Raw genomic sequence first — 23305 nt, 5'->3', positions numbered from 1 at the left:
TTGACCATATCTCACCCAACGCAGACCCTACCCATAGTGATCAGAACACTTGAAGAATACGGTGCTTTTTCAGGGTACAAAATTAACGTAAACAAGACTCGGATATTGACTTTAAATTATGACCCACCTCAAAATATTAAAAATGATTATAAATGGAAATGGGATGCAGATTGTATTAAATATTTAGGAATTGTACTACATACAGATTTCACTAAGATGTATGAAGTAAATTATGGACCTCTTAACATTAAATTGCACACGGATATACAAAGATGGAATACTATACCATTTCTGGATTTACATTCGAGGATCGACTCTATCAGAATGAATGTTCTTCCTCGAATGCTATATCTGTTTCAGTGTCTGCCATTTACTATACCACATAAACAGTTTGCAGAATGGGATAAGATGATATCAAGGTACATATGGAAAGGTAAAAAAGCTAGAATTAAGTATAAAACCTTACAGTTAAAGAAAGATAAAGGTGGTAGGAACCTTCCATGCTTAAGGGAATATTTCTATGCTGCCCAGCTGAGGCCTCTTGTGTGCATGTGCTCTCCTGCTTACGGGGCGGGATGGAAAGATCTGGGGAGGAAATCAATTGAGGGGAAACCATTGAAAGCTCTAATTGCAGATACAAAACTGCAGGGTAAAATTAATATACAAGATGACCACTTATTAAATACGATGATTATGGCCTGGAATGAAACCCTTAAGTTATGTCATCTAGAGAGGGACTCACACATTTTGAGATGGTGTGCATACGATTCTGAGTTTACCCCCAATAAATATGATGATAGGTTCAAAGTTTGGATTTCAAAAGGATTAACTGATTATAAATCATTTGTCCACAATGGGGCATTTCAGGCTTTTGACACTTTAAAACAGAAGCATGGACTGCGCTCTGAGGATTTCTTCAGGTACCTGCAAATAAGGCACTACTTCACTCAGAAAATTACAATTCCCTCAGCCGATCAGGGTTTCTTACAAATATTTATGTCGCTAATAAAATCATCATCTCCCACAAAAATAGTTTCGAAATTGTATAATGGCTGTTGGGTGAGGAGGGGAGCACATATTATATCAAAGAAAAGTGGGAAAGAGAGGGAAAGTTTACAATGACAGAAGAGGATTGGGAGCACATATGTCAAATCCAGTGGATCTCAACAGGGTCAAATACATGGCGTGAATTTTGTTGGAAAAACCTAATGAGATTTTCATTACACCAGTACAAAAGAGACACCAAGGAATAGGTGATGCCTGCTGGAGATGTGGGAATGATGGGGCTAATCACTTCCATATTTTTTGGGAATGTGGGGTCATCCAAGAAAACTGGTCAGAGATTCATCAACATCTGCAGGGTGTTTTTTCATGTGTTTTCCCCCTGTCATTTATAACTTTGTACCTTGGTAACTTAGTGTTAGACGCTTTAGCAACACAAATAAGAGATTACTCTATATTCTACTGGCAGCAAGTAAAAAGGCAATAACAAGGAAATGGCTTAAACCTGAGCGACCAACAATTGAGAACTGGATTGACATTGTGCAAGAGATCTACATGATGGAAAAGATTTCATTTTTACTGAAAGTGCAGCTGGACTCTTTTTACAAGATGTGGACTAGGTGGACAGAATATGTAAAGCCAGTGAGATCAGACTTCATATAACACTACCTCACAGTTGCAATATTCTGTTAAATTGTGAAAGAGGTTCCCTGGCTCCCCAACCTGTTTTGAGTTTGTATATGTTTTAAAAAAAATTGTAAGAGCAGGAACATGTGATTTAATTTTACACTCTGCAAAATGTAATCTGCTTTTTCAATAAAAAGTTAATTTGAAAAAACTCACTGGATTTCAGCTTTGAACCAGCAACTCAAACGAGAGTCATGTGACGCTTATTCTGCTTCTGATTGGAGAATTATAAAACATGATTCTTCAGGTCCAGTGTTTTTATGATCCAGATAAATCAGAGTTACAGTTGTTCTGTAGTGACGTGTACTTGACGCCTCAGTGTGTGGAGCACATTTCCAACACTGTGTTCGCTCCAGGCGAGCCGCCTCAGCTCCTCACACGAGCCACACCAAACAACAGTCGATGTGTCGTCATGTGACTTTAAAGTGACAGAGACTCAGACGTCACTCTCTGAGCTCCACACGAGTCGAGCTCAGAGTACAAGTTTTGTTATTTTCAAATATAATGATATAAAATGTTTCCTCGTGTCCCATTGGTTCATTTGTAGAGTCACATTCTGACTCGTCTTTATACCAGTCTAAACCCTCTGTCTCTGTCTCTGTGTGTCTCTGTGTGTCTCTGTCTGTGTGTCTCTGTGTGTCTCTGTCTGTGTGTCTCTGTGTGCCCGGGGCAGGGAGGGGAAGTACGGGCACGCTGCGTGCTTCGGCCTGCAGCCCGGGTGCCTCCTGCCCGACGGCTCCAGGCAGATGTCGGTGGCGGCGATGGTCGCCAACTTCAGCAAACCCACGAGCGACGCCCCGGCCCTGCTGCAGCACGACGAGGTCGAGACCTACTTCCACGAGTTCGGACACGTCATGCACCAGCTCTGTGCCCAGGTACGCCCCCCCCGCCCCCTCTGTGCCCAGGTACGCCCCCCCCGCCCCCTCTGTGCCCAGGTACGACCCCCCGCCCCTCTGTGCCCAGGTACGCCCCCCCGCCCCCTCTGTGCCCAGGTACGACCCCCGCCCCCTCTGTGCCCAGGTACGACCCCCGCCCCCTCTGTGCCCAGGTACGACCCCCGCCCCCTCTGTGCCCAGGTACGCCCCCCGCCCCCTCTGTGCCCAGGTACGGCCCCCCGCCCCCTCTGTGCCCAGGTACGACCCCAGATCAGTTTGTGTTGTTCTTCATCTGTTCTTCTGGTCCAGTTGATCTTTTGCTGGTTTAGGTGTTTCTTCTTCCACAGCCTCAGGAACATCACGAGTGCCGGTCTGCGCCCCGGTGCCGGTCTGCGCCCCGGTGCCGGTCTGCGCCCCGGTGCCAGTCTGATGGTTCCACAGTGTTTCTCTCTCAGCTCCTCTGAGTTTTCTCTCACGTCTCTGTTCTTCTGAAGTATTCACAGACCTTTTACTCGAGGTTCTTGTTGCCCGCAGGCGGACTATGCCATGTTCAGCGGGACACACGTGGAGCGGGATTTCGTGGAGGCTCCGTCTCAGATGTTGGAAAACTGGGTTTGGGAAAAAGAGCCTCTGCAGAGAATGTCCAAGCACTACAAGAGCGGAGCCCCCATCCCCGACGACCTGCTCCACAAACTCATCAAGTCCAGACTCGCCAACACAGGTGCGCCCCTGTCTGCTCCTGTCTGCTCCTGTCTGCTCCTGCCTGCTCCTGTCTGCTCCTGTCTACTGTCATTTTTTGTTTTTTACATATTTCTTGTTTATATAAAAGTTTCCTCAGAGCCAAGTTTTTCTCGCTAAGGACTTTTTCTCCTTTATAAACCTTGTGTTGACCTTTGACCCTTTGTGTGACCTCCGTGTGACCCTTGTGACCTCCGTGTGACCCTTGTGTGACCTCCGTGTGACCTCCGTGTGACCTCGTGTGACCTCGTGTGACCTCGGTGTGACCTCCGTGTGACCCTCAGGTCTGTTTAACCTGCGTCAGATCGTTCTGGCCAAAGTGGATCAGGCTCTGCACACGAGGAGCGACCTGGACCCTGCAGAAGAATATCACAGACTGTGTGAGGACGTACTGGGCATCCCCTCCTCTCCAGGTAACACAACAACACACAACAACAACACACAACAACAACACACAACAACAACACACACACAACACACACAACACACAACAACACAACAACACACACACACACACAACACACACAACAACACAACAACAACACACAACAACACACACACACAACACACAACAACAACACACAACACACACACACACAACACACAACACACACAACAACAACAACACACACAACACACACAACACACACACACACAACAACACACACACACAACAACACACACACACACACAACACACAACAACACACACAACAACAACACACACACACACACAACACAACACACACAACACACAACAACACACACAACAACACACAACACACACAACACACACAACACAACACACACACACACAACACACACACACACACACAACACAACACACACACACACACACACAACACACAACACACACACACAACAACACACACACAACACACAACAACACACACAACAACACACACACACAACACAACACAACACACACAACAACACAACAACAACACACACACACACACACAACACACACACACACACACACAACAACACACACACACACACACAACAACACACACACACACACACACACACACACACACAACACACAACACACACACAACACACACACACACACACACACAACAACACACAACACACAACACACACAACACAACACACAACACACAACACACAACAACAACACACACACAACACACACAACACACACAACACACAACAACAAACACACAACACAACACACACAACACAACAACACAACAACAACAACACACAACAACAACACACACACAACACACACAACACACACACAACACACACAACACACAACACACACAACAACAACACAACACAACACACAACAACACACACAACAACAACAACACACACACAACACACAACAACACAACAACACAACAACAACACAACAACAACACAACAACAACACAACACGTCACGTGCTCCCCTGTCAGGGTTCTATTGTTTTACTATTCCAGTGTGGGCAGGTGATGGTGGCAGGTGCTGGCAGGTGCTGGTGGCAGGTGCTGGCAGGTGCTCTTCACATCAGAGCAACTCTCATGTTGTAAAGTCTTTATCATCAGATCAACAACGAGGTTTAAAGTTCACGTCCGGGTTTAAGGTCTGGGTTCAGGGTCCGGGTTCAGGGACCGGGTTCAAGGTCCGGGTTCAGGGACCGGGTTTAAGGTCTGGGTTCAGGGACCGGGTTCAGGGACCGGGTTCAGGGACCGGGTTCAGGGACCGGGTTTAAGGTCTGGGTTCAGGGACCGGGTTCAGGGACCGGGTTCAGGGACCGGGTTCAGGGTCCAGGTTCAGGGTCCGGGTTCAGGGACCGGGTTCAGGGACTGGGTTCAGGGACCGGGTTTAAGGTCTGGGTTCAGGGACCGGGTTCAGCGACCAGGTTCAGGGTCCGGGTTCAGGGTCCGGGTTCAGGGACCGGGTTCAGGGACCGGGTTCAGGGTCCGGGTTCAGGGTCCGGGTTCAGGGACCGGGTTCAGGGTCCGGGTTCAGGGTCCGGGTTCAGGGACCGGGTTCAGGGACTGGGTTCAGGGACCGGGTTCAGGGACCGGGTTCAGGGACCGGGTTCAGGGACCCTCCTGCAGAGCGGTCGTCTTTCACCTGCAGAGTTGAATCCCCCGGGCCGACTGACCACACCTGTGACTCTGAACAGTTTCACTTCCTCTTCAACTCAAACTTCTTTTCTTCATTCCCTCAGGGTCTTGTGCCGTATTCAGCCTCACATGAAGTTTACCACCAAAAAGTACCAAAGTAACGAGTAATGTAAAAAGTGACTTTCCACAGAGGGTAACTAAGTAAAGTAAGGGATTACTTTTTACAGAAGTAAAGGAAAGAACATTACTTTTTTAAAGTAACTTCCCTGACTGTGCTCTTGACTCATGTCAGGACGTTTGTCTCAGTAACATGACACATTAACACGAATATTAAACCTACAAACTGCAAAATGAGTAAAAACAGACGTCTTTTTAAATGTTTATTATTGCATTTACAAAATACCTCCGTTTTTGTGTTGGTTGTATGATTTTATTTTGTCGTGGTGCATAAACCTCTGCTCTAAAGGCGACGGGAGAGTCTGCTGTAAATAAAGTGTGTGTTTTTGTCTGTGTGTGTGTATGTGTGTGTGTATGTGTCTGTGTGTGTGTATGATGTGTGTGTGTGTGTGTATGTGTCTGTGTGTGTGTATGTGTGTGTGTGTGTGTTTCAGGCACTAACATGCCGGCGACCTTCGGGCACCTGGCCGGTGGATATGACGCTCAGTATTACGGGTATTTGTGGAGTGAAGTGTTTTCTATGGACATGTTCTACGCACGATTCAAACAAGAAGGAATCATGAACCCCAAGGTAAAACACTCACACATATATACACATATATATATATATATATATATATATATATATATATATATAGACACTATTAGTTAGTTTTACAGTAGAACAGATTAGTTCTTATGACATTAGTTGGATCATAACAGAAATAACAACAATAAAACTGAGGAAACAGGAAGAAGAAACATCCGTGTATCATTTGTTCATTACTTTTTCAAAATAAAACCTAAAATAAGAAAATGAAAAAACTACAGTTTTCTTCATTATTTGTCTCCAAAACCAAAATGAAAAAACAGATAATGATTTGTTTTTTTAGTTTTCAATTTTGTGTTTAAATGAAAAATGAAAAAAATGGAGAACAACCGTTTCCTGTTTCCTTGACTTAAGTGACTGTGATGTCGGACTTTTGCACCACATACAGACTGAACCAGGACTGAACCAGGTCTGGGACCAGACCGGGACCAGACCTGGTAAACTGTCTCTCCCCTGTCTCTCCCCTGTCTCTCCCTGTCTCTCCCCTGTCTCTCTCCTGTCTCCCCTGTCTCTCCCCTGTCTCTCCCCTGTCTCTCACCTGTCTCTCTCCTGTCGCTCTCCCCTGTCTCTCACCTGTCCTGCTCTCTCCTGTCTCTCTCTCCTGTCTCTCCCCTGTCTCTCCCCTGTCTCCCCTGTCTCTCCCTGTCTCTCACCTGTCTCTCCCCTGTCTCTCCCCTGTCTCTCACCTGTCTCTCTCCTGTCGCTCTCTCCTGTCGCTCTCCCCTGTCTCTCCCCTGTCTCTCCCCTGTCTCTCCCCTGTCTCTCCCCTGTCGCTCTCTCCTGTCTCTCCCCTGTCTCTCACCTGTCTCTCTCCTGTCGCTCTCCCCTGTCTCTCTCCTGTCGCTCTCTCCTGTCTCTCTCCTGTCGCTCTCCCCTGTCTCTCTGTTCTCCTGTCTCTCACCTGTCTCTCACCTGTCTCTCACCTGTCTCTCTCCTGTCTCTCTCCTGTCTGCTCTCCACCTGTCTCTCTCCTGTCCTGTCTCTCTCCTGTCTCTCTCCTGTCTCTCCCCTGTCTCTCCCCTGTCTCTCTCCTCTCTCTCCTGTCTCTCTCCCCTGTCTCTCTCCCTGTCTCTCACCTGTCTCTCACCTGTCTCTCACCTGTCTCTGTCTCTCCTGTCTCCTGTCTCTCTCTGTCTTCCTCTGTCTCTCACCTGTCTCTCCCTGTCTCTCCTCTGTTCTCCTGTCTCTCACCTGTCTCACCTGTCTCTCCCCTGTCTCTCACCTGTCTCTCTGCTGTCTCTCACCTGTCTCTCACCTGTCTCTCACCTGTCTCTCCTCTGTCTCTCACCTGTCTCACCTGTCTCTCCCCTGTCTCTCACCTGTCTCTCTCCTGTCTCTCACCTGTCTCTCCCCTGTCTCTCCTCTGTCTCTCCTCTGTCTCTCTCCTGTCTCTCACCTGTCTCACCTGTCTCTCACCTGTCTCACCTGTCTCACCTGTCTCTCCTCTGTCTCTCACCTGTCTCTCACCTGTCTCTCACCTGTCTCTCTCTCCTGTCTCTCCTGTCCTCTCTCCTCTGTCTCTCCCCTGTCTCCCCTGTCTCTCCCTGTCTCTCTCACCTGTCTGTCTCTCCCTGTCTCTCACCTGTCTCTCACCTGTCTCTCCCCCTGTCTCTCACTCTGTCTCTCACCTGTCCTCCTCTCTCCTGTCTCTCCCCTGTCTCTCCCTGTCTCTCCCCTGTCTCTCCCCTGTCGCTCTCCCTGTCTCTCTCCCCTGTCTCTCACCTGTCTCTCACCTGTCGCTCTCTCCTGTCTCTCCCCTGTCTCTCACCTGTCTCCTCTCTCACCTGTCTCTCACCTGTCTCTCCCTGTCTCTCACCTGTCTCACCTGTCTCTCACCTGTCTCTCTGTCTCACCTGTCTCACCTGTCTCTCCCCTGTCTCTCTCTCTGTCTCTCTCCCTGTCTCTCACCTGTCTCTCTCCCTGTCTCTCCTCTGTCTCTCACCTGTCTCACCTCTCTCCTGTCTCTCTCTCTGTCTCTCTCTGTCTCTCACCTGTCTCTCCCCTGTCTCTCCTCTGTCTCTCACCTGTCTCTCACCTGTCTCTCCTCTCTCTCCTGTCTCTCACCTGTCTCTCACCTGTCTCTCACCTGTCTCTCCTGTCTCTCCTCTGTCTCTCACCTGTCTCTCCCCTGTCTCTCCTCTGTCTCTCACCTGTCTCTCCCCTGTCTCTCACCTGTCTCTCACCTGTCTCTCACCTGTCTCTCACCTGTCTCCCCTGTCTCACCTGTCTCACCTGTCTCACCTGTCTCACCTGTCTCACCTGTCAGGTGGGTCTGGATTACCGTCAGTTCATCCTGGGGCCTGGAGGATCTCAGGAAGCGTCGGAGATGTTGAGGAAGTTCCTCGGGAGAGAACCCAAACAAGAGGCCTTCCTCCTGAGCAAAGGTCTAACTGTCCCCGAGAACACGCCCACGCCCTGCTGACGGAGCACCCGACGGAGCACCCGACGGAGCACCCGACGGAGCACCCGACGGAGCACCCGACACCACCTGACACCACCCAAACACCACCCGACCTGTTTTCCTCTGGACTCACTTTTTCTAGTTCTGTAGAGTTTGGGTTTTACTGAAAAATTAAAAACAATTTGAGGTGAATTTTTTTTGTCTCGGCTTCATTTTTGATTCACCACAGACTCACTTCTCCTCTTCCTCCTCTTCCTCCTCTTCTTCTCTCTTCTCTCGTTCTTTGTCCTCAGTGATTTTTCTTCTTGTTTTCTCTCTTCGCCTGCAGCTGTTTTGTTCTCGTCTTGATTCTTCAGAGACGATGACTCAAACTCACCTGAGCCTCACCGCGAACAAACAGGACAGTTTAGTCCTGGTTTAGTCCTGGTTTAGACCTGGTTTAGACCTGGTTTAGACCTGGTTTAGACCTGGTTCAGTCCTGGTTTAGTCCTGGTTTAGACCTGGTTCAGTCCTGGTTTAGATCTGGTTTAGTCCTGGTTTAGACCTGGTTTAGACCTGGTTCAGTCCTGGTTTAGTCCTGGTTCAGTCCTGGTTTAGATCTGGTTTAGTCCTGGTTTAGACCTGGTTCAGTCCTGGTTTAGACCTGGTTTAGTTTTGGTTTAGTCCTGGTTCAAAACTCCTTTTGCCGTTTTCTTTTTCAGAATCAGTTTTATTTTATTTCCACATTTATTTCTGTTTTTATGATTAAAAATGGCAAAAATAAACGAAAAATTCACAAAAAAACCCACAATTCAAAAAAAGTGTTTGCGTTAAACCTGCGCTGTTCCCTCAAGCGCTTTTCTCCGTGAACATGTTACTGTTCTTGCTTCGTCTGGAATGTTCCGCAGTGTGGCTTTAAACCTTTCTGTCTCCACGGAAACCAAACCAGCTGCAGCTCCAGGGCAGATCTGTGGAGAGGCGACGCCGCTCGCACTCACAACAGTGTCTAATGTTTTTCTAGGGATTTTTGAGCCGTAAATCCACCTGTGATCGAATAAACGTCAAGTGGAGCGGTTTAAAGTCACACTGCGGGACATTCCGGTGACGTCTCCATGGAAACGAGCAGGTGAACGGCCTCGGGTGAATCTGCCGTGGAGCTCGGGACTCGTGCGCGGAGTCGGTCACAGTGACAGAAGAGTTAATGAGCAGCTTTGGAGAAACGGAGCGGAGCTGAGGGAGCACGGTCGCTCCGGAGACGATCCCCGAAGATCCCAGCGACCGGAGGAACCACCCGAGGAACCCAACCTGAAAACAACCTCCAGAGACGCGCACGACTCGCCTCAGAACACACACGGAGACGGACCGAGACAAAGCAGACGCACAAACCCACACAACCCGACACAACCCGACACAATCTGACCTTTAAGATGTTTTTTTTCCTGTTTTCCACCTGGAGTTTTCCGAGTTTCTTCCTCCTGATGGAGCAGAGCCGAGTTTACACCTGAGAAGAACAAACGTTTTGGAGCTGGACTTTCTGAAACTGTAAGACAAAATAACAAGAATAATCTGTGCATTTTTGGACAGAAACATTTGACTGTATAATTGTTTTTGGCTTTTTGAACTTTTTTTCAAGCCCAAATCTGTTCGCTTAGAAAAGAAAAGAAAACAGTTTGATCATTTAGCTGCGTTAAAAGTTTAAGTTATAGTTAAAATTTTAAAATGTTAAAATGTTCCTTATTTTCTGGAGCAGGAGGTGAAATTTGAGGTGTAACTTGATTTTTGAAGCAGGATAAGCTTGATTTTATTAGTGTAAAAATGTCAGAAGGAGGAGCAGCAGCAGGAGCAGGAGGAGGAGGAGCACCAAAGGAAGGAGCAGGAACAGGAGGAGGAGCAGAAGCAGGAGGAGGAACACTGGGGAGAGCAACTGGAGGAGCACCTGGTGGAACAGCACATGCAGCAGGAGGAGCAGCAGGAGGAGGAGCACCTGAAGGAGGAGCACCTGAAGGAGGAGCAGCAGGAGGAGGAGCACCTGAAGGAGGAGCACCTGGAGGAGCATCAGGAGGAGCAGCAGCAGTGCAGCAGGTGCAGCAGCAGCAGCAGCAGGTGCAGCAGGAGCAGCAGGGAGTCTCCAGGAGCTCCTGCGGGGAAAGTTGCTCCTCGGTCCGTCCTGCACCTCCAACATGCTCCGAGTTTTCATCAGCTCCACGTTCACAGGTGAGACTGAACTTCATCAAAAATATGACAATACTTGATTTAATTTAAACGTTCAAACAAACGAATGATACGAATCTGTAAAACATAAAAACTAAGAACGTCTGTGTGAGATGAATGAGGTTCTGGTCCAGGACTGTCCACGTGTGAGGAGACCAGACCCTGTCCCTGTTTTGTCCCTGCACATTTACACAAAACCACTGAGGCTGTGACGCTTCAAAACTCACAGTTCAGTTCATTTTCACTTCAGTTTGGGAACAAAATGGAAAATCATTTGTGTTTTTAATAAACCAATGATTTTATAAACATTTTACAAACAGGAAAATAAAATAAAGTCAAAGTGCTGCTGGTAAAACTAATAAGTTCAATAAAATATTCTCAAATAAACAAGAAATATTATAAAAAATAAAATCCTTATAGTCCTGGTTCAGTCCTGGTTTAGTCCTGGTTTAGACCTGGTTTAGTCCTGGTTTAGTCCTGGTTTAGTCCTGGTTTAGTCCTGGTTTAGACCTGGTTTAGTCCTGGTTTAGACCTGGTTCAGTCCTGGTTTAGACCTGGTTTAGTCCTAGTCCTGGTTTAGTTCCTGGTTTAGTCCTGGTTTAGTCCTGGTTTAGTCCTGGTTTAGTTCTGGTTTAGTCCTGGTTTAGTCCTGGTTTAGTCCTGGTTTAGTTCTGGTTTAGTCCTGGTTTATGGTTTAGTCCTGGTTTAGTCCTGGTTTAGTTCTGGTTTAGTCCTGGTTTAGTCCTGGTTTTAGTCTGGTTTAGTCCTGGTTTAGTCCTGGTTTTAGTCCTGGTTTAGTCCTGGTTTAGTTCTGGTTTAGTCCTGGTTTAGTCCTGGTTTAGTCCTGGTTTAGTCCTGGTTTAGTCCTGGTTTAGTCCTGGTTTAGTCCTGGTTTATGTTTTCACCGTCGCTTCATAAAGTGGAGTTGTTCTTCAGCCCCAAAGACGTGAGAGTTTCTGCTGGAAGGTTTTTATACAAGAAGATTTATGTTGAGTTTGTGGAGCTGATCCCAAAGACGAGCAGGAGAAACATCTGAGGAGCAGAAGTTTCCTCCTCTTTGGTCTTTGGTCTTTGGTCTCTGTGCTTCTGTCCAGACTCTGAGTTGTTTTTGTGCAGACATGAGCAGTGAGAGGAAAGCTCTGCTGGAGAAGGCCTATCCTGAAGTCCTGACCTTCTGCCGCGGACTCGGGCTCGTCTTCGAGGTCAGAGCTCACCGTCCTGGTTTAGACCTGGTTTAGTCCTGGTTTAGTCCTGGTTTAGACCTGGTTTAGTCCTGGTTTAGACCTGGTTTAGTCCTGGTTTATTCTTTTAGTCCTTGTTTGTTCTTGTTTCAGTCCTGGAGTTTTGGACAGTTTTATTTTTTTTCCTTTTATTTCCGGTTGTGACCAGCGTGTGGCGCTGTGTTTGCTGCAGGTGGTGGATCTGCGCTGGGGTCTGAGGAGTTCTCCTTCTGTAGAACACGACGCCTGTGAACTTTTCCTCCACGAGATCCAAACGTCCAAACGCATCTCCACGGTCCCGGCTTTTGTCGTGAGTTTCATTTTCTCATTTCAGTCGCAGGAGTTTATCGAGACGATGCTGCTCCGTGTTTTTAAAGAATCATTCCAAGCTAAAAAGAAACATTCCCAGTGTGATTCCCAGTTTCCCTCACTGTGTAATTTCCAGTATGATTCCCAGTTTTCTGCCCAGTGAGATTCCCATTGTGATTCCCAGTTTTCCTCCCAGTGTGATTCCCAGTGTCATCCCCAGTGTCATTCCCAGTGTTATTCCCAGTGTCATTCCCAGTGTTCCCAGTGTCATTCCCAGTTTTCCTCCCAATGTGATTCCCAGTGTTATTCCCAGTGTCATTCCCAGTTTTCCTCCCAATGTGATTCCCAGTGTGATTCCCAGTGTGATTCCCATTCCCAGTGTGATTCCCAGTGTGATTCCCGGTTTTCCGCCCAGTGTGATTCCCAGTGTTATTCCCAGTGTTATTCCCATTGTGATTCCCAGTTTTCCTCCCAGTGTGATTCCCAGTTTTCCTCCCAGTGTGATTCCCAGTGTCATTCCCAGTGTGATTCCCAGTGTTATTCCCAGTGTTATTCCCAGTGTTATTCCCAGTGTGATTCCCAGTGTGATTCCCAGTGTGATTCCCAGTGTTATTCCCAGTGTTATTCCCAGTGTGATTCCCGGTTGTTCGTCTCTTCAGGCTCTTCTGGGAAACCGTTACGGACATCGTTCTCTTCCTCGCTTCATCTCGGAAAAACACTTCGACGTGTTTTCGTCCAAACTTTCCAAAAACACGGACGGCCTCAAACTCCTCGCTCAGTGGTACCTGAGGGACGCCAACGCCGTCCCGCCCACCTACGTCCTGCAGCCAATCACGGCTCACCTCCCGCACTACGGCGACTTCTCTCCCGAAAACGCCACCAAACGAGAAGCCGACGTCGCCCGATGGAAATCCACCGAAACCCAACTCCTGACGCTGCTCCGGAACACGGCCACGTCCGCCCACAACAACGGAGAGCTCCCCCCACAGGACCGGCAGCGCTACTACACCTCAGGTCAGACACGGGGACACGAGACCTGGTTTAGTCCTGGATCAGTCCTGGTTCAGTCCTGGTTTCGTTCTGTTTTAGTCCTGGTTTAGTTCTGGTTTAGTCCTGGTTTAGACCTGGTTTAGACCTGGTTTAGTCCTGGTTTAGTTCTGGTTTAGTCCTGGTTTAGTCCTGGTTTAGTCCTGGTTTAGTCCTGGTTTAGTTCTGTTTTAGTCTGGGTTTAGTTTTAGTTCTGGTTTCTGGTTAGTCCTGGTTCTGTTTAGTCCTGGTTAGTCCTGGTTTAGACCTGGTTCAGTCCTGGTTCAGTCCTGGTTTAGTCCTGGTTTAGTTCTGTTTTTTCTCCGCAGACACAGAGCGAGAGTTGGAGTTGGGTTTGTGTTTGGACGACGCTGACTCTTCGTCTTCTTCTTCGTCGTCGTCGTTGATCTTCGTGCGGGAGATTCCTCATCAGAAAGTCCGTGAGGGCCCCAGACGCTTCGCCAAGTTCATGGACCTGACGGCGGACGGGATCCTGGACGCCGAGGCGCAGACGCTCCTCGCCGCGCTCAAAGCTCGTCTCTACTCCGGACGCCAGAAGATCCTGAACCTGCACTGCGTCGAGCTGTCGAAGGGCGGCGCCGTCGACCCCAAACGCAAGGAGCACGCGCAGTACCTGGAGAGTCTGTGCGAGCAGTTCGTGTCGCAGATCAAGAGTCGGGTCGGCGCCGCTTTGGACGAGAAACGACCGAAACGCCAAATCTGGGGGAGCGTCCGCGAAGAAGACGCGAAGGCGGACGTGACGGAGCCGCTCGCCGAGGAGGTCCGCCGCCACGTCAGCGCCGCCATGGAGATGTGCGAGGAGGGTCGGCGGCCGGAGGGTCTGCTGGGGAAGATCTGCTTGACCATGTGGGAGATGACGAAGGTTCGCCACCCGCCGCTGGTGGTGCACGGCGGCGAGGGCTCAGGCCGGACGCTGCTGCTGTGCCAGTTGGCGCGGGAGATGAGGGGCGTGCTGGAGAACCGCGCCGCCGTCGTGGTGAGGCTGCTGACGCTGCTCCACCCGTGGCGCTACGGCGTCGAGGACATGCTCAGGAGCGTCTGCCGCCAGATCTGCCTGGCGTTCGGCTTGGCCCCGCCCACCTCGCTCACCGCCGACACGCATCTCGTTCGGTTTTTCCACAACGTCCTGGAGCAGGCGTCGCAGCAAGGAAACCACCTGCTGCTGATCCTGGACGACGTCGACCAGCTCGCCGACAGGAGCGCCAAACTCAGGTGGCTGCCGTACGAACTCCCGCCCAACGTGCACCTGGTGGTTTCCGTGGAGACCAAATCGGAGGCGTTCGCGAGGATGCGTCTGCGGGCGCAGACGCTGGAGAACTTCTTCGAGGTGGAGCGTCTGGGGGCGGGCGACGGCGAGGCGATGGCCGAGGCGTACCTGAGGGCGGCGGGGCGCACGCTGACGCCGGAGCAGAAGGAGTTTGTGCTGAAGAGTTCCGCGGCGTCGGGGAATCCACTGCACCTGCACCTCATGCTGTCGCTCGGGAAACGCTGGCGCTCGTTCACGGCGCTGGCCGAGCTGCGATTGGCCGCCACCGCACAGGAAATGACGTCACTGCTGCTGCAGACGATGGAGGAACGACACGGACGAGAGCTGACGGCCGCCGCGCTTGGGTACATCGCCCTCGCCAGGTACGACCCCGGATTTACACCTGGTTTAGACCTGGTTTAGACCTGGTTTAGACTGGGTTTAGACCTGGTTTAGTTCTTTTTTAGTTCTCAGTTAGTCCTGATTTAGAATTGTTTTTGGCCTTGGTTACTTCTGGTCCAGCCCTGGTTTAGTCCTTATTTCAATCCTGGTTTAGTTTTGGTTTAGTCCTGGTTTAGGCTGGGTTCCAAATCATGATGCAAATAAAAACTTTAAATGCTCCAGTGTTCCAGATGATTCTGCACAACAGAGTTTCAGAGTTTGATCTGGACCATCCAGGTCTTCACTGCATCATTAGTGAACACGACTGTTTGAAAATGACTCTTCATGTGTTTCTGGTCCCTGGAGCTGTTTCTGTTGTGAGTTTTGTTTAAGACCCAGAAGAAGGTTTCTGCAGAACCCCAACCCTCTGGAGGATCCTGCACCGTGATGTTCTCTCCAGAGGCTCCAGCAGCTTTAGAATCCTGTTTGCTGCTTTGTGTCATTTCAGCAGCCGCTCTGAACCCGACGTGTTTGTCTGACACAAACCTTCCTCATTCCATTTTCTTCCTCTTATCCGGGGTTGGGTCGCGGGGGCATCAGTCTCAGACTTCATCTGTGACCTTCCTCATTGTGCCTTTGTTTGCACAGATCTGTGTGCGTCTGAATCAGCGACAAATTTCAGGTTTCAGGTTCACGCAGCTAAAACCAGGAACAGTCTGAGCATGTGACACAGACTCGACTTTGACGCTGTTTAAAGTCAGACTCTAAACATTTCTGTTTGACTGTGCATACGACTGAAAGGTTTTCATTTTGCACTCTTCTCTCTAATTTATGTCTCTCTTTTTTATTTTAATCTTTATGATTATTTATATTTTGATTTATTTTTATTGTGATTATAATGTTTTTCTTATTCTGTAAAACACTTTGAATTACTTTGTGTACGAATTGTGCTGTACAAATAAACTTGCCTTGCCTTAACAGTTCGATGATCATGCTTCAGTTTTCCTGAAATATCTAAGGTCCAAGGTGTTCAACTACGTCAGGTTTTTCAGCTCTTCAGATCCTTTTTCTTTCCCATGTTGCTTAAAAATGTCATTCTGTTTAATAATGTGGAACATCCTTCAGTCTTTTTTCTTTTAATTGGACTCGACTGGAAACTCACCCAGCCAAAGAGCCTGAGACACAAAACCGTCCAACCCTGAAAACTTAACATTGACCTTCAGGACATTTAAACACACTTGTGCTGAATCGTCTGGAATGCGACGTGTCACTTGGTGTTACTCGGTGTGTCACGTGGTGTTACTCAGTGTGTCACGTGGTGTGTCACTTGGTGTTACTCGGTGTGTCACGTGGTGTGTCACTTGGTGTTACTCGGTGTGTCACGTGGTGTTACTCAGTGTGTCACGTGGTGTGTCACTTGGTGTCACTCGTGGTGTGTCACTTGGTGTTACTCGGTGTGTCACTCGGTGTTACTCGGTGTGTCACTCGGTGTACTACGGTGCCACTTTGTGACCTGTGTCTTGGTGTTACTCTGTGTGCCACTTGGTGTTACTGTGTGTACTTGGTGTGTGCCACTTGGTGTGTGTCACTTGGTGTGTCACTTGGTGTTACGGTGTCACTTGGTGTTACTGTGTGCCACTCGGTGTGCCACTCGGTGTGTTACTGGTGTTACTGGGTGTCACTTGGTGTTACTCTGTGTGCCTGTGTTGTGCCACTGTGTGTGTGTGTCACTTGGTGTTACTCGGTGTGTCACTTGGTGTTACTCTCTGTGCCACTCGGTGTGTCACTTGGTGTTACTTGGTGTGTCACTTGGTGTTACTCTGTGTGCCACTCGGTGTGCCACTCGGTGTGTTACTCGGTGTGTCACTCGGTGTGTCACGTGGTGTTACTCAGTGTGTCACGTGGTGTGTCACTTGGTGTTACTCTGTGTGCCACTCTGTGTGCCACTCCTTGTGTCACTCGGTGTTACTCAGGTGTCACTCGGTGTGTCACTCGGTGTGTCACTCAGTGTGTTACTCTGTGTGCCACTCGGTGTGTCACTCGGTGTTACTCGGTGTGTCACTTGGTGTTACTCTGTGTGCCACTCTGTGTGCCACTCCTTGTGTCACTCGGTGTTACTCAGTGTGTCACTCGGTGTGTCACTCGGTGTGTCACTTCGGTGTGTCACTCGGTGTGTCACTGGTGTGTCACTTGGTGTTACTCTGTGTGCCACTCGGTGTTACTCTGTGTGCCACTCGGTGTGTCACTCGGTGTGTCACTCGGTGTATCACTCGGTGTCACTCGGTGTGTCACTCGGTGTTACTCGGTGTGTCACTCGATGTGTCACTCGGTGTTACTTAGTGTGTCACTCGGTGTTACTCTGTGTGTCACTTGGTGTTACTCTGCGTGCCACTCGGTGTGTCACTCGGTGTTACTCGGTGTGTCACTTGGTGTTACTCTGTGTGCCACTCGGTGTGTCACTTGGTGTTACTCTGTGTGCCACTCGGTGTGTCACTCGGTGTGTCACTCAGTGTGTCACTTGGTGTCACTCTCGGTGTGTCACTCGGTGTGTCACTTGGTGTAGCTCGGTGTTACTCGGTGTGTCACTCAGTGTGTCACTAGGTGTGTCACTTGGTGTCACTCGGTGTGTTACTCGGTGTGTCACTTGGTGTGTTACTCTGTGTGTTACTCGGTGTGTCACTCGGTGTTACTCGGTGTGTCACTCGGTGTGTCACTCGGTGTGTCACTCGGTGTGTCACTCGGTGTTTACTCGGTGTGTCACTTGGTGTCACTCGGTGTGTCACTCGGTGTTATTCGGGGTGTTACTCGGTGTGTCACTCGGTGTGTCACTCGGTGTGTCACTTGGTGTAACTCGGTGTTACTCGGTGTGTCACTCAGTGTGTCACTAGGTGTGTCACTTGGTGTCACTCGGTGTGTTACTCGGTGTGTCACTTGGTGTGTTACTCTGTGTGTTACTCAGTGTGTCGGTGTTACTCGGTGTGTCGGTGTGTCACTCGGTGTTTCACTCGGTGTTACTCGGTGTGTCACTTGGTGTCACTCGGTGTGTCACTCGGTGTTATTCGGTGTGTCACTCGGTGTCACTCGGTGTGTCACTCGGTGTTACTCGGTGTGTCACTCGGTGTGTGTGTCACTCGGTGTGTTACTCGGTGTGTCACTCGGTGTGTTACTCGGTGTGTCACTCGGTGTGTCACTCGGTGTGTTACTCGGTGTATCACTCGGTGTTACTCGGTGTGTCACTCGGTGTTACTCGGTGTATCACTTGGTGTGTCACTTGGTGTTACTCTGTGTGCCACTCGGTGTTACTCTGTGTGCCACTCGGTGTGTCACTTGGTGTTACTCTGTGTGCACTCGGTGTGTCACTCGGTGTGTCACTCGGTGTATCACTCGGTGTATCACTCGGTGTCACTCGGTGTTACTTAGTGTGTCACTCGGTGTTACTCTGTGTGTCACTTCGTGTTACTCGGTGCCACTCGGTGTGTCACTCGGTGTGTCACTGTGTGTGTGTGTCACTCGGTGTGTCCACTGTGTGTGTGTGTCACTGTGTACTCGGTGTGCACCACTCGGTGTGTCACTCGGTGTGTCACTTGGTGTCACTCGTGGTGTGTTACTCGGTGTGTCACTTGGTGTGTTACTCTGTGTGTTACTCAGTGTGTCACTCGGTGTTACTCGGTGTGTCACTCAGTGTGTCACTCGGTGTTCACTCGGTGTGTCACTCACTCGGTGTGTTACTCGGTGTGTCACTCGGTGTTTTACTCGGTGTGTCACTTCGGTGTGTCACTCGGTGTGTCACTCGTGTGTCACTTGGTGTCACTCGGTGTGTTATCGTGGTGTCACCGGTGTGTCACTCGGTGTGTCACTCGGTGTGTCACTCAGTGTGTCACTAGTGTGGTGTCACTCGTGTGTCACTCGGTGTGTTACTCGGTGTGTCACTTGGTGTGTTACTCTGTGTGTTACTCAGTGTGTTACTCGGTGTGTCACTCAGTGTGTCACTCGGTGTGTCACTCGGTGTGTCACTCGGTGTGTCACTCGGTGTGTACTCGGTGTGTCACTTGTGTGTCACTCACTCGGTGTGTCACTCGGTGTTCACTCGGTGTGTCACTCGGTGTTACTCGTGTGTCACTCGGTGTGTCACTCGGTGTGTCACTCGTGTGTCACTCGTGTGTTACTCGGTGTGTCACTGTGTCACTCGGTGTGTCACTCGGTGTGTTACTCGGTGTGTCACTCGGTGTGTCACTCGGTGTGTTACTCGGTGTATCACTCGGTGTTACTCGGTGTGTCACTCGGTGTTACTCGGTGTATCACTCTGTGTCACTCAGTGTGTCACTTGGTGTGTTACTCGGTGTATCACTCGGTGTTACTCGGTGTGTCACTCGGGTGTCACTCTGTGTTACTCGGTGTGTCACTCGGTGTGTTACTCGGTGTGTCACTCTGTGTTACTCGGTGTGTCACTTGGTGTTACTCGTGTGTGTCACTCTGTGTTACTCGGTGTGTCACTCTGTGTTACTCGGTGTGTCACTCGGTGTGTTACTCGGTGTGTCACTCGGTGTGATACTCGGTGTGTCACTCGGTGTGTCACTCGTGTGTTACTCGGTGTTCACTCGTGTACTCGTGTGTCACTCGGTGTTACTCGTGTATCACTCTGTGTCACTCAGTGTGTCACTTGGTTGGTGTGTTCACTCGGTGTATCGGTGTGTCACTCGGTGTGTTACTCGGTGTGTCACTCTGTGTTACTCGGTGTGTCACTCTGTGTTACTCGGTGTGTCTTGGTGTTACTCGGTGTGTCACTCTGTGTTACTCGGTGTGTCACTCTGTGTTACTCGGTGTGTCACTCGGTGTTACTCGGTGTGTCACTCTGTGTTACTCGGTGTGTCACTTGGTGTGATGCTGTTTGTTTTTCTCTGGAGGGAGGGGCTTCTGGAGTGCGAGCTGCGTGACGTTCTATCGCTGGATGATGACGTCCTGAAGGAGGCGTACCGCCACTTCCTGCCCCCGAGCCCCGCCCTCGTGCGCCTGCCCCCCCTCCTGTGGGCGGGGCTAAAGTACGACCTCGCCGAACACCTGAGCGAGCGCTGGACCAATGGCGTCGCTACGATTGTCTTCAAAAACAGGTGAGGGAAGCTGTGTGAAAACCATGGTAGCAGGTTAGCGTTTTTAGCATGTTAGTGATGTTATCGTGTTACCAGGGTTAGCGTGTTAGTGTGTTAGCGATTTGTTCAGTTTGTGTTTGCTCAGAGAAAATGTCTCTAAAAACTTTGTAGCGACGTTTAGATTTTCTTTCACGTCATTTCACAGTAACAAAAGTTTTTTTCTGAACATGTAAAAGTCAAACTGAACTGAGTCGCCCACAGCTAACGTTAGCTAACAGACTCTAGCGATACCTGACGTGACATTAAACTTTCTCAGGCTCCATATTTTTCCCGACTGTTGCGACGGAACGACTTCATAACAGATGTCGGGAAAACTGACTCAGACACTACAACATGAAATAGAACACAGCTTTAGCGGGTCAGCGGTCTTAGCATGTTAGCGGGTTAGCATGTTAGTAGATTATCATGTTAGCGGATTAGCGGTTTTAGCATATTAGCATGTTAGCAGGTTGACATGTTAGCGGATTAGCATGTTAGCGGATTAGAATGTTAGCGGATTAACAGTCTTAGCATGTTAACGTGGTAGTGTGTTAGCTGTATTAGCGGGTTAGCGGTGTCAGTGTGCTAGCATGTTGGTGTGTTAGCATGTTAGCGAGTTAGCGGTTAGCGGTCTTAGCATGTCAGTGGTATTAGTGGTATTAGTGGGTTAGCATGTTAGCGGTGTTAGCATGTTAGCGGTGTTAGCATGTTAGCAAGTTAGCGGTCTTAGCATGTCAGTGGTATTAGCGGTGTTATCTCTGTCTGTTTCTTTTGTCTGACGTCTGAAAGTCGCCTCAATATTTACTTTTCTTTCCTTGTTTCTTCTTCTCTGATGTTTCTTTCTTCGTGTTGTTCCAGGCGTTTCTCGGACGTCGTCTCTTCTCGGTATCTCACCTCTGATCGTAAAGGTCGCGCTCTGAAGATCCTGGCAGAGTTTTTCCTCGGCAGGTGGAGCGGGAAACGTAAACCGGTGTCTCTGCCCGGTCTGTCCCTGGTGCTGCCCGACCGGAAGGTGAGCTCCTGCAGGGGGCGCCCTCACGCTCCTTCTGCTTCTGCTTCAGTTAAACACGAACCTTTTTACAAAACGCCACAGACTGTCCCTGGTACTTTCAGTCAAATGAGGCTCACTGAGGTCGGCAGCAATTATACAGCAAATCTGGATCCAGTTTCATAGAGTAAGAAGCTTTCAGAAATATTTGTGCGTAGGACAGAAATTTGGGCATATTTGTCAGGTCCAAACTAGGACTAAACCAGGTCTAAACTAGGACTAAACTAGGACTAAACCAGGACTAAACCAGAACTAAACCAGGACTAAACCAGGACTAAACCAGGTCTAAACCAGGACTAAACCAGGTCTAAACCAGAACTAAACCAGGACTAAACCAGGACTGAACCAGGACTGACCCAGGTCTAATCTTGAACTTGAGAGAGGGAGAACCCTGAGCCTGATGGTCTACACGGGCAAACCTCCGGACCCGACACTCAGTCCTGGTTCAGTCCTGGTTTAGTCCTGGTGTAGACCTGATTTAGACCTGATTTAGACCTGGTTTAGACCTGGTTTAGTCCTGGTTCAGTTTGTATGTGTCTGTGAAGTGATGTTGTATTTTTGACGGTCGAGTCGCGTCTGTCGTTTGTTCTTTTGTCTGGATTCGCACGTGTTCTGTGAAAACGGCGTCTACGTTAAACCCTGTGACGTTAAACCCTGAACTGTGATTGGCTGTTCGTGTCTCAGGTCCCGCCTCAGCCGCTGTGGTTCGGCGCCGGATTGGCCAACGTCCGAAAACTGCAGGAGCTGCCCTATCACCTGCTGCACGCCGGGATGTGGGAGGAGCTTAAACAGGAAGTCATCGGTAAGAAACACAAATACTAGTCTGTGGCTGTTCTGTATATTCACACCCTCCTCTGTGACTGTTCCACGTGATCCCTCCCTCCTCTGTGGCTGTTCCACGTGTTCCCTCCCTCCTCTGTGGCTGTTCCGTGTGTTCCCTCCCTCCTCTGTGGCTGTTCCGCTTGTTGACTCCCTCCTCTGTGGCTGTTCCGCCTGTTCCCTCCCTCCTCTGTGGCTGTTCCGTGTGTTCATTCCCTCCTCTGTGGCTGTTCCACCTGTTGACTCCCTCCTCTGCGGCTGTTCTGTGGCTGTTCCGCCTGTTGACTCCCTCCTCTGTGGCTGTTCCTCCTGTTGACTCCCTCCTCTGTGGCTGTTCTGTGGCTGTTCCACCTGTTGACTCCCTCCTCTGCGGCTGTTCTGTGGCTGTTCCGCCTGTTGACTCCCTCCTCTGTGGCTGTTCCTCCTGTTGACTCCCTCCTCTGTGGCTGTTCTGTGGCTGTTCCTCCTGTTGACTCCCTCCTCTGCGTCGCCAGGTAACTCGGAGTGGTTGTTCTGTAAGAGTCGGGTCTGTGGAGTCCGGGCCGTGATCCAGGACCTGGACCGGAGCTGGAGGATCATGGACTGTCCCGAGACCCGACTGATCCGAGACGCTCTGGTCCTGCTCAGACCCAGTCTGGACTATCTGGACGGGAACATGGGTCAGTCCCCCCCCCGTGTGTGTGTGTCAGATGCCCCCCCCCCCCCCCCCCCGTGTGTCAGATTCCGAACAAAAAAAAACCAAACACGACTTTTAACTAAACACAGGAGTCTGTGTGTCGTTCGTTTATTCATTTTTCAAAATTAAACCAAAAATAAAAAAACACAAAAAAACAACTACTTCAGTATTTGTCTCTAAACCCAAAATGTAAAAAACAGATAATGGACTAAACCAGGACTAAACCAGGACTAAACAAGGACTAAACCAGGTCTAAACCAGGACTAAACCAGGACTAAACAAGGACTAAGCCAGGTCTAAACCAGGACTAAACCAAGACTAAACCAGGACTGAACCAGGACTAAACCAGGACTAAACCAGGTCTAAACCAGGACTAAACCAAGACTAAACCAGGACTGAACCAGGACTAAACCAGGACTAAACCAGGAAACTAAACCAGGACTAAACCAGGACTAACCAGGACTAAACCAGGACTAAACCAGGACTAAACCAGGACTAAACCAGGACTAAACCAGGACTAAACTAAACCAGGACTAAACCACTAAACCAGTCTAAACCAGGACTAAACCAGGTCTAAACCACTAAACCAGGACTAAACCAGGACTAAACCAGGACTAAACCAGGTCTAAAACTGGACTAAACCAGGACTAAACCAGGTCTAAAACTG

General features: G+C 49.5%; 2 protein-coding genes across 2 annotated transcripts in view; both read left to right on the top strand.

Annotated features, from left to right (window-relative positions):
• The window catches only part of thop1 (thimet oligopeptidase 1), a 30403-nt gene extending 21635 nt beyond the window's left edge, over positions 1-8768 (top strand). Inside the window, exons 10-14 of the mRNA XM_055165157.1 lie at positions 2363-2564; positions 3099-3285; positions 3587-3715; positions 6021-6157; positions 8442-8768. Coding sequence (XP_055021132.1) covers positions 2363-2564; positions 3099-3285; positions 3587-3715; positions 6021-6157; positions 8442-8597 — 811 coding nt within the window. The 3' untranslated portion in view covers positions 8598-8768. The remainder of the gene's footprint in view (positions 1-2362; positions 2565-3098; positions 3286-3586; positions 3716-6020; positions 6158-8441) is intronic.
• A 169-nt stretch (positions 8769-8937) lies between these two features.
• The window catches only part of nwd1 (NACHT and WD repeat domain containing 1), a 42584-nt gene continuing 28216 nt past the window's right edge, over positions 8938-23305 (top strand). The window contains exons 1-10 of the mRNA XM_055165271.1: positions 8938-8964; positions 10381-10633; positions 11883-11968; positions 12180-12296; positions 12955-13309; positions 13651-14971; positions 19874-20077; positions 20954-21107; positions 21828-21945; positions 22457-22621. Of these exons, the coding sequence (XP_055021246.1) occupies positions 8938-8964; positions 10381-10633; positions 11883-11968; positions 12180-12296; positions 12955-13309; positions 13651-14971; positions 19874-20077; positions 20954-21107; positions 21828-21945; positions 22457-22621 (2800 nt within the window). The remainder of the gene's footprint in view (positions 8965-10380; positions 10634-11882; positions 11969-12179; positions 12297-12954; positions 13310-13650; positions 14972-19873; positions 20078-20953; positions 21108-21827; positions 21946-22456; positions 22622-23305) is intronic.

Source organism: Boleophthalmus pectinirostris, unplaced genomic scaffold (assembly GCF_026225935.1).
Source record: "Boleophthalmus pectinirostris isolate CB_2022bp ecotype Guang Dong unplaced genomic scaffold, ASM2622593v1 HiC_scaffold_7, whole genome shotgun sequence".
Classification (NCBI taxonomy): domain Eukaryota; kingdom Metazoa; phylum Chordata; class Actinopteri; order Gobiiformes; family Gobiidae; genus Boleophthalmus; species Boleophthalmus pectinirostris.
The sequence above is the reverse complement of the archived record's forward strand: the minus strand, read 5'-3'. Positions and strand labels throughout refer to the sequence as shown.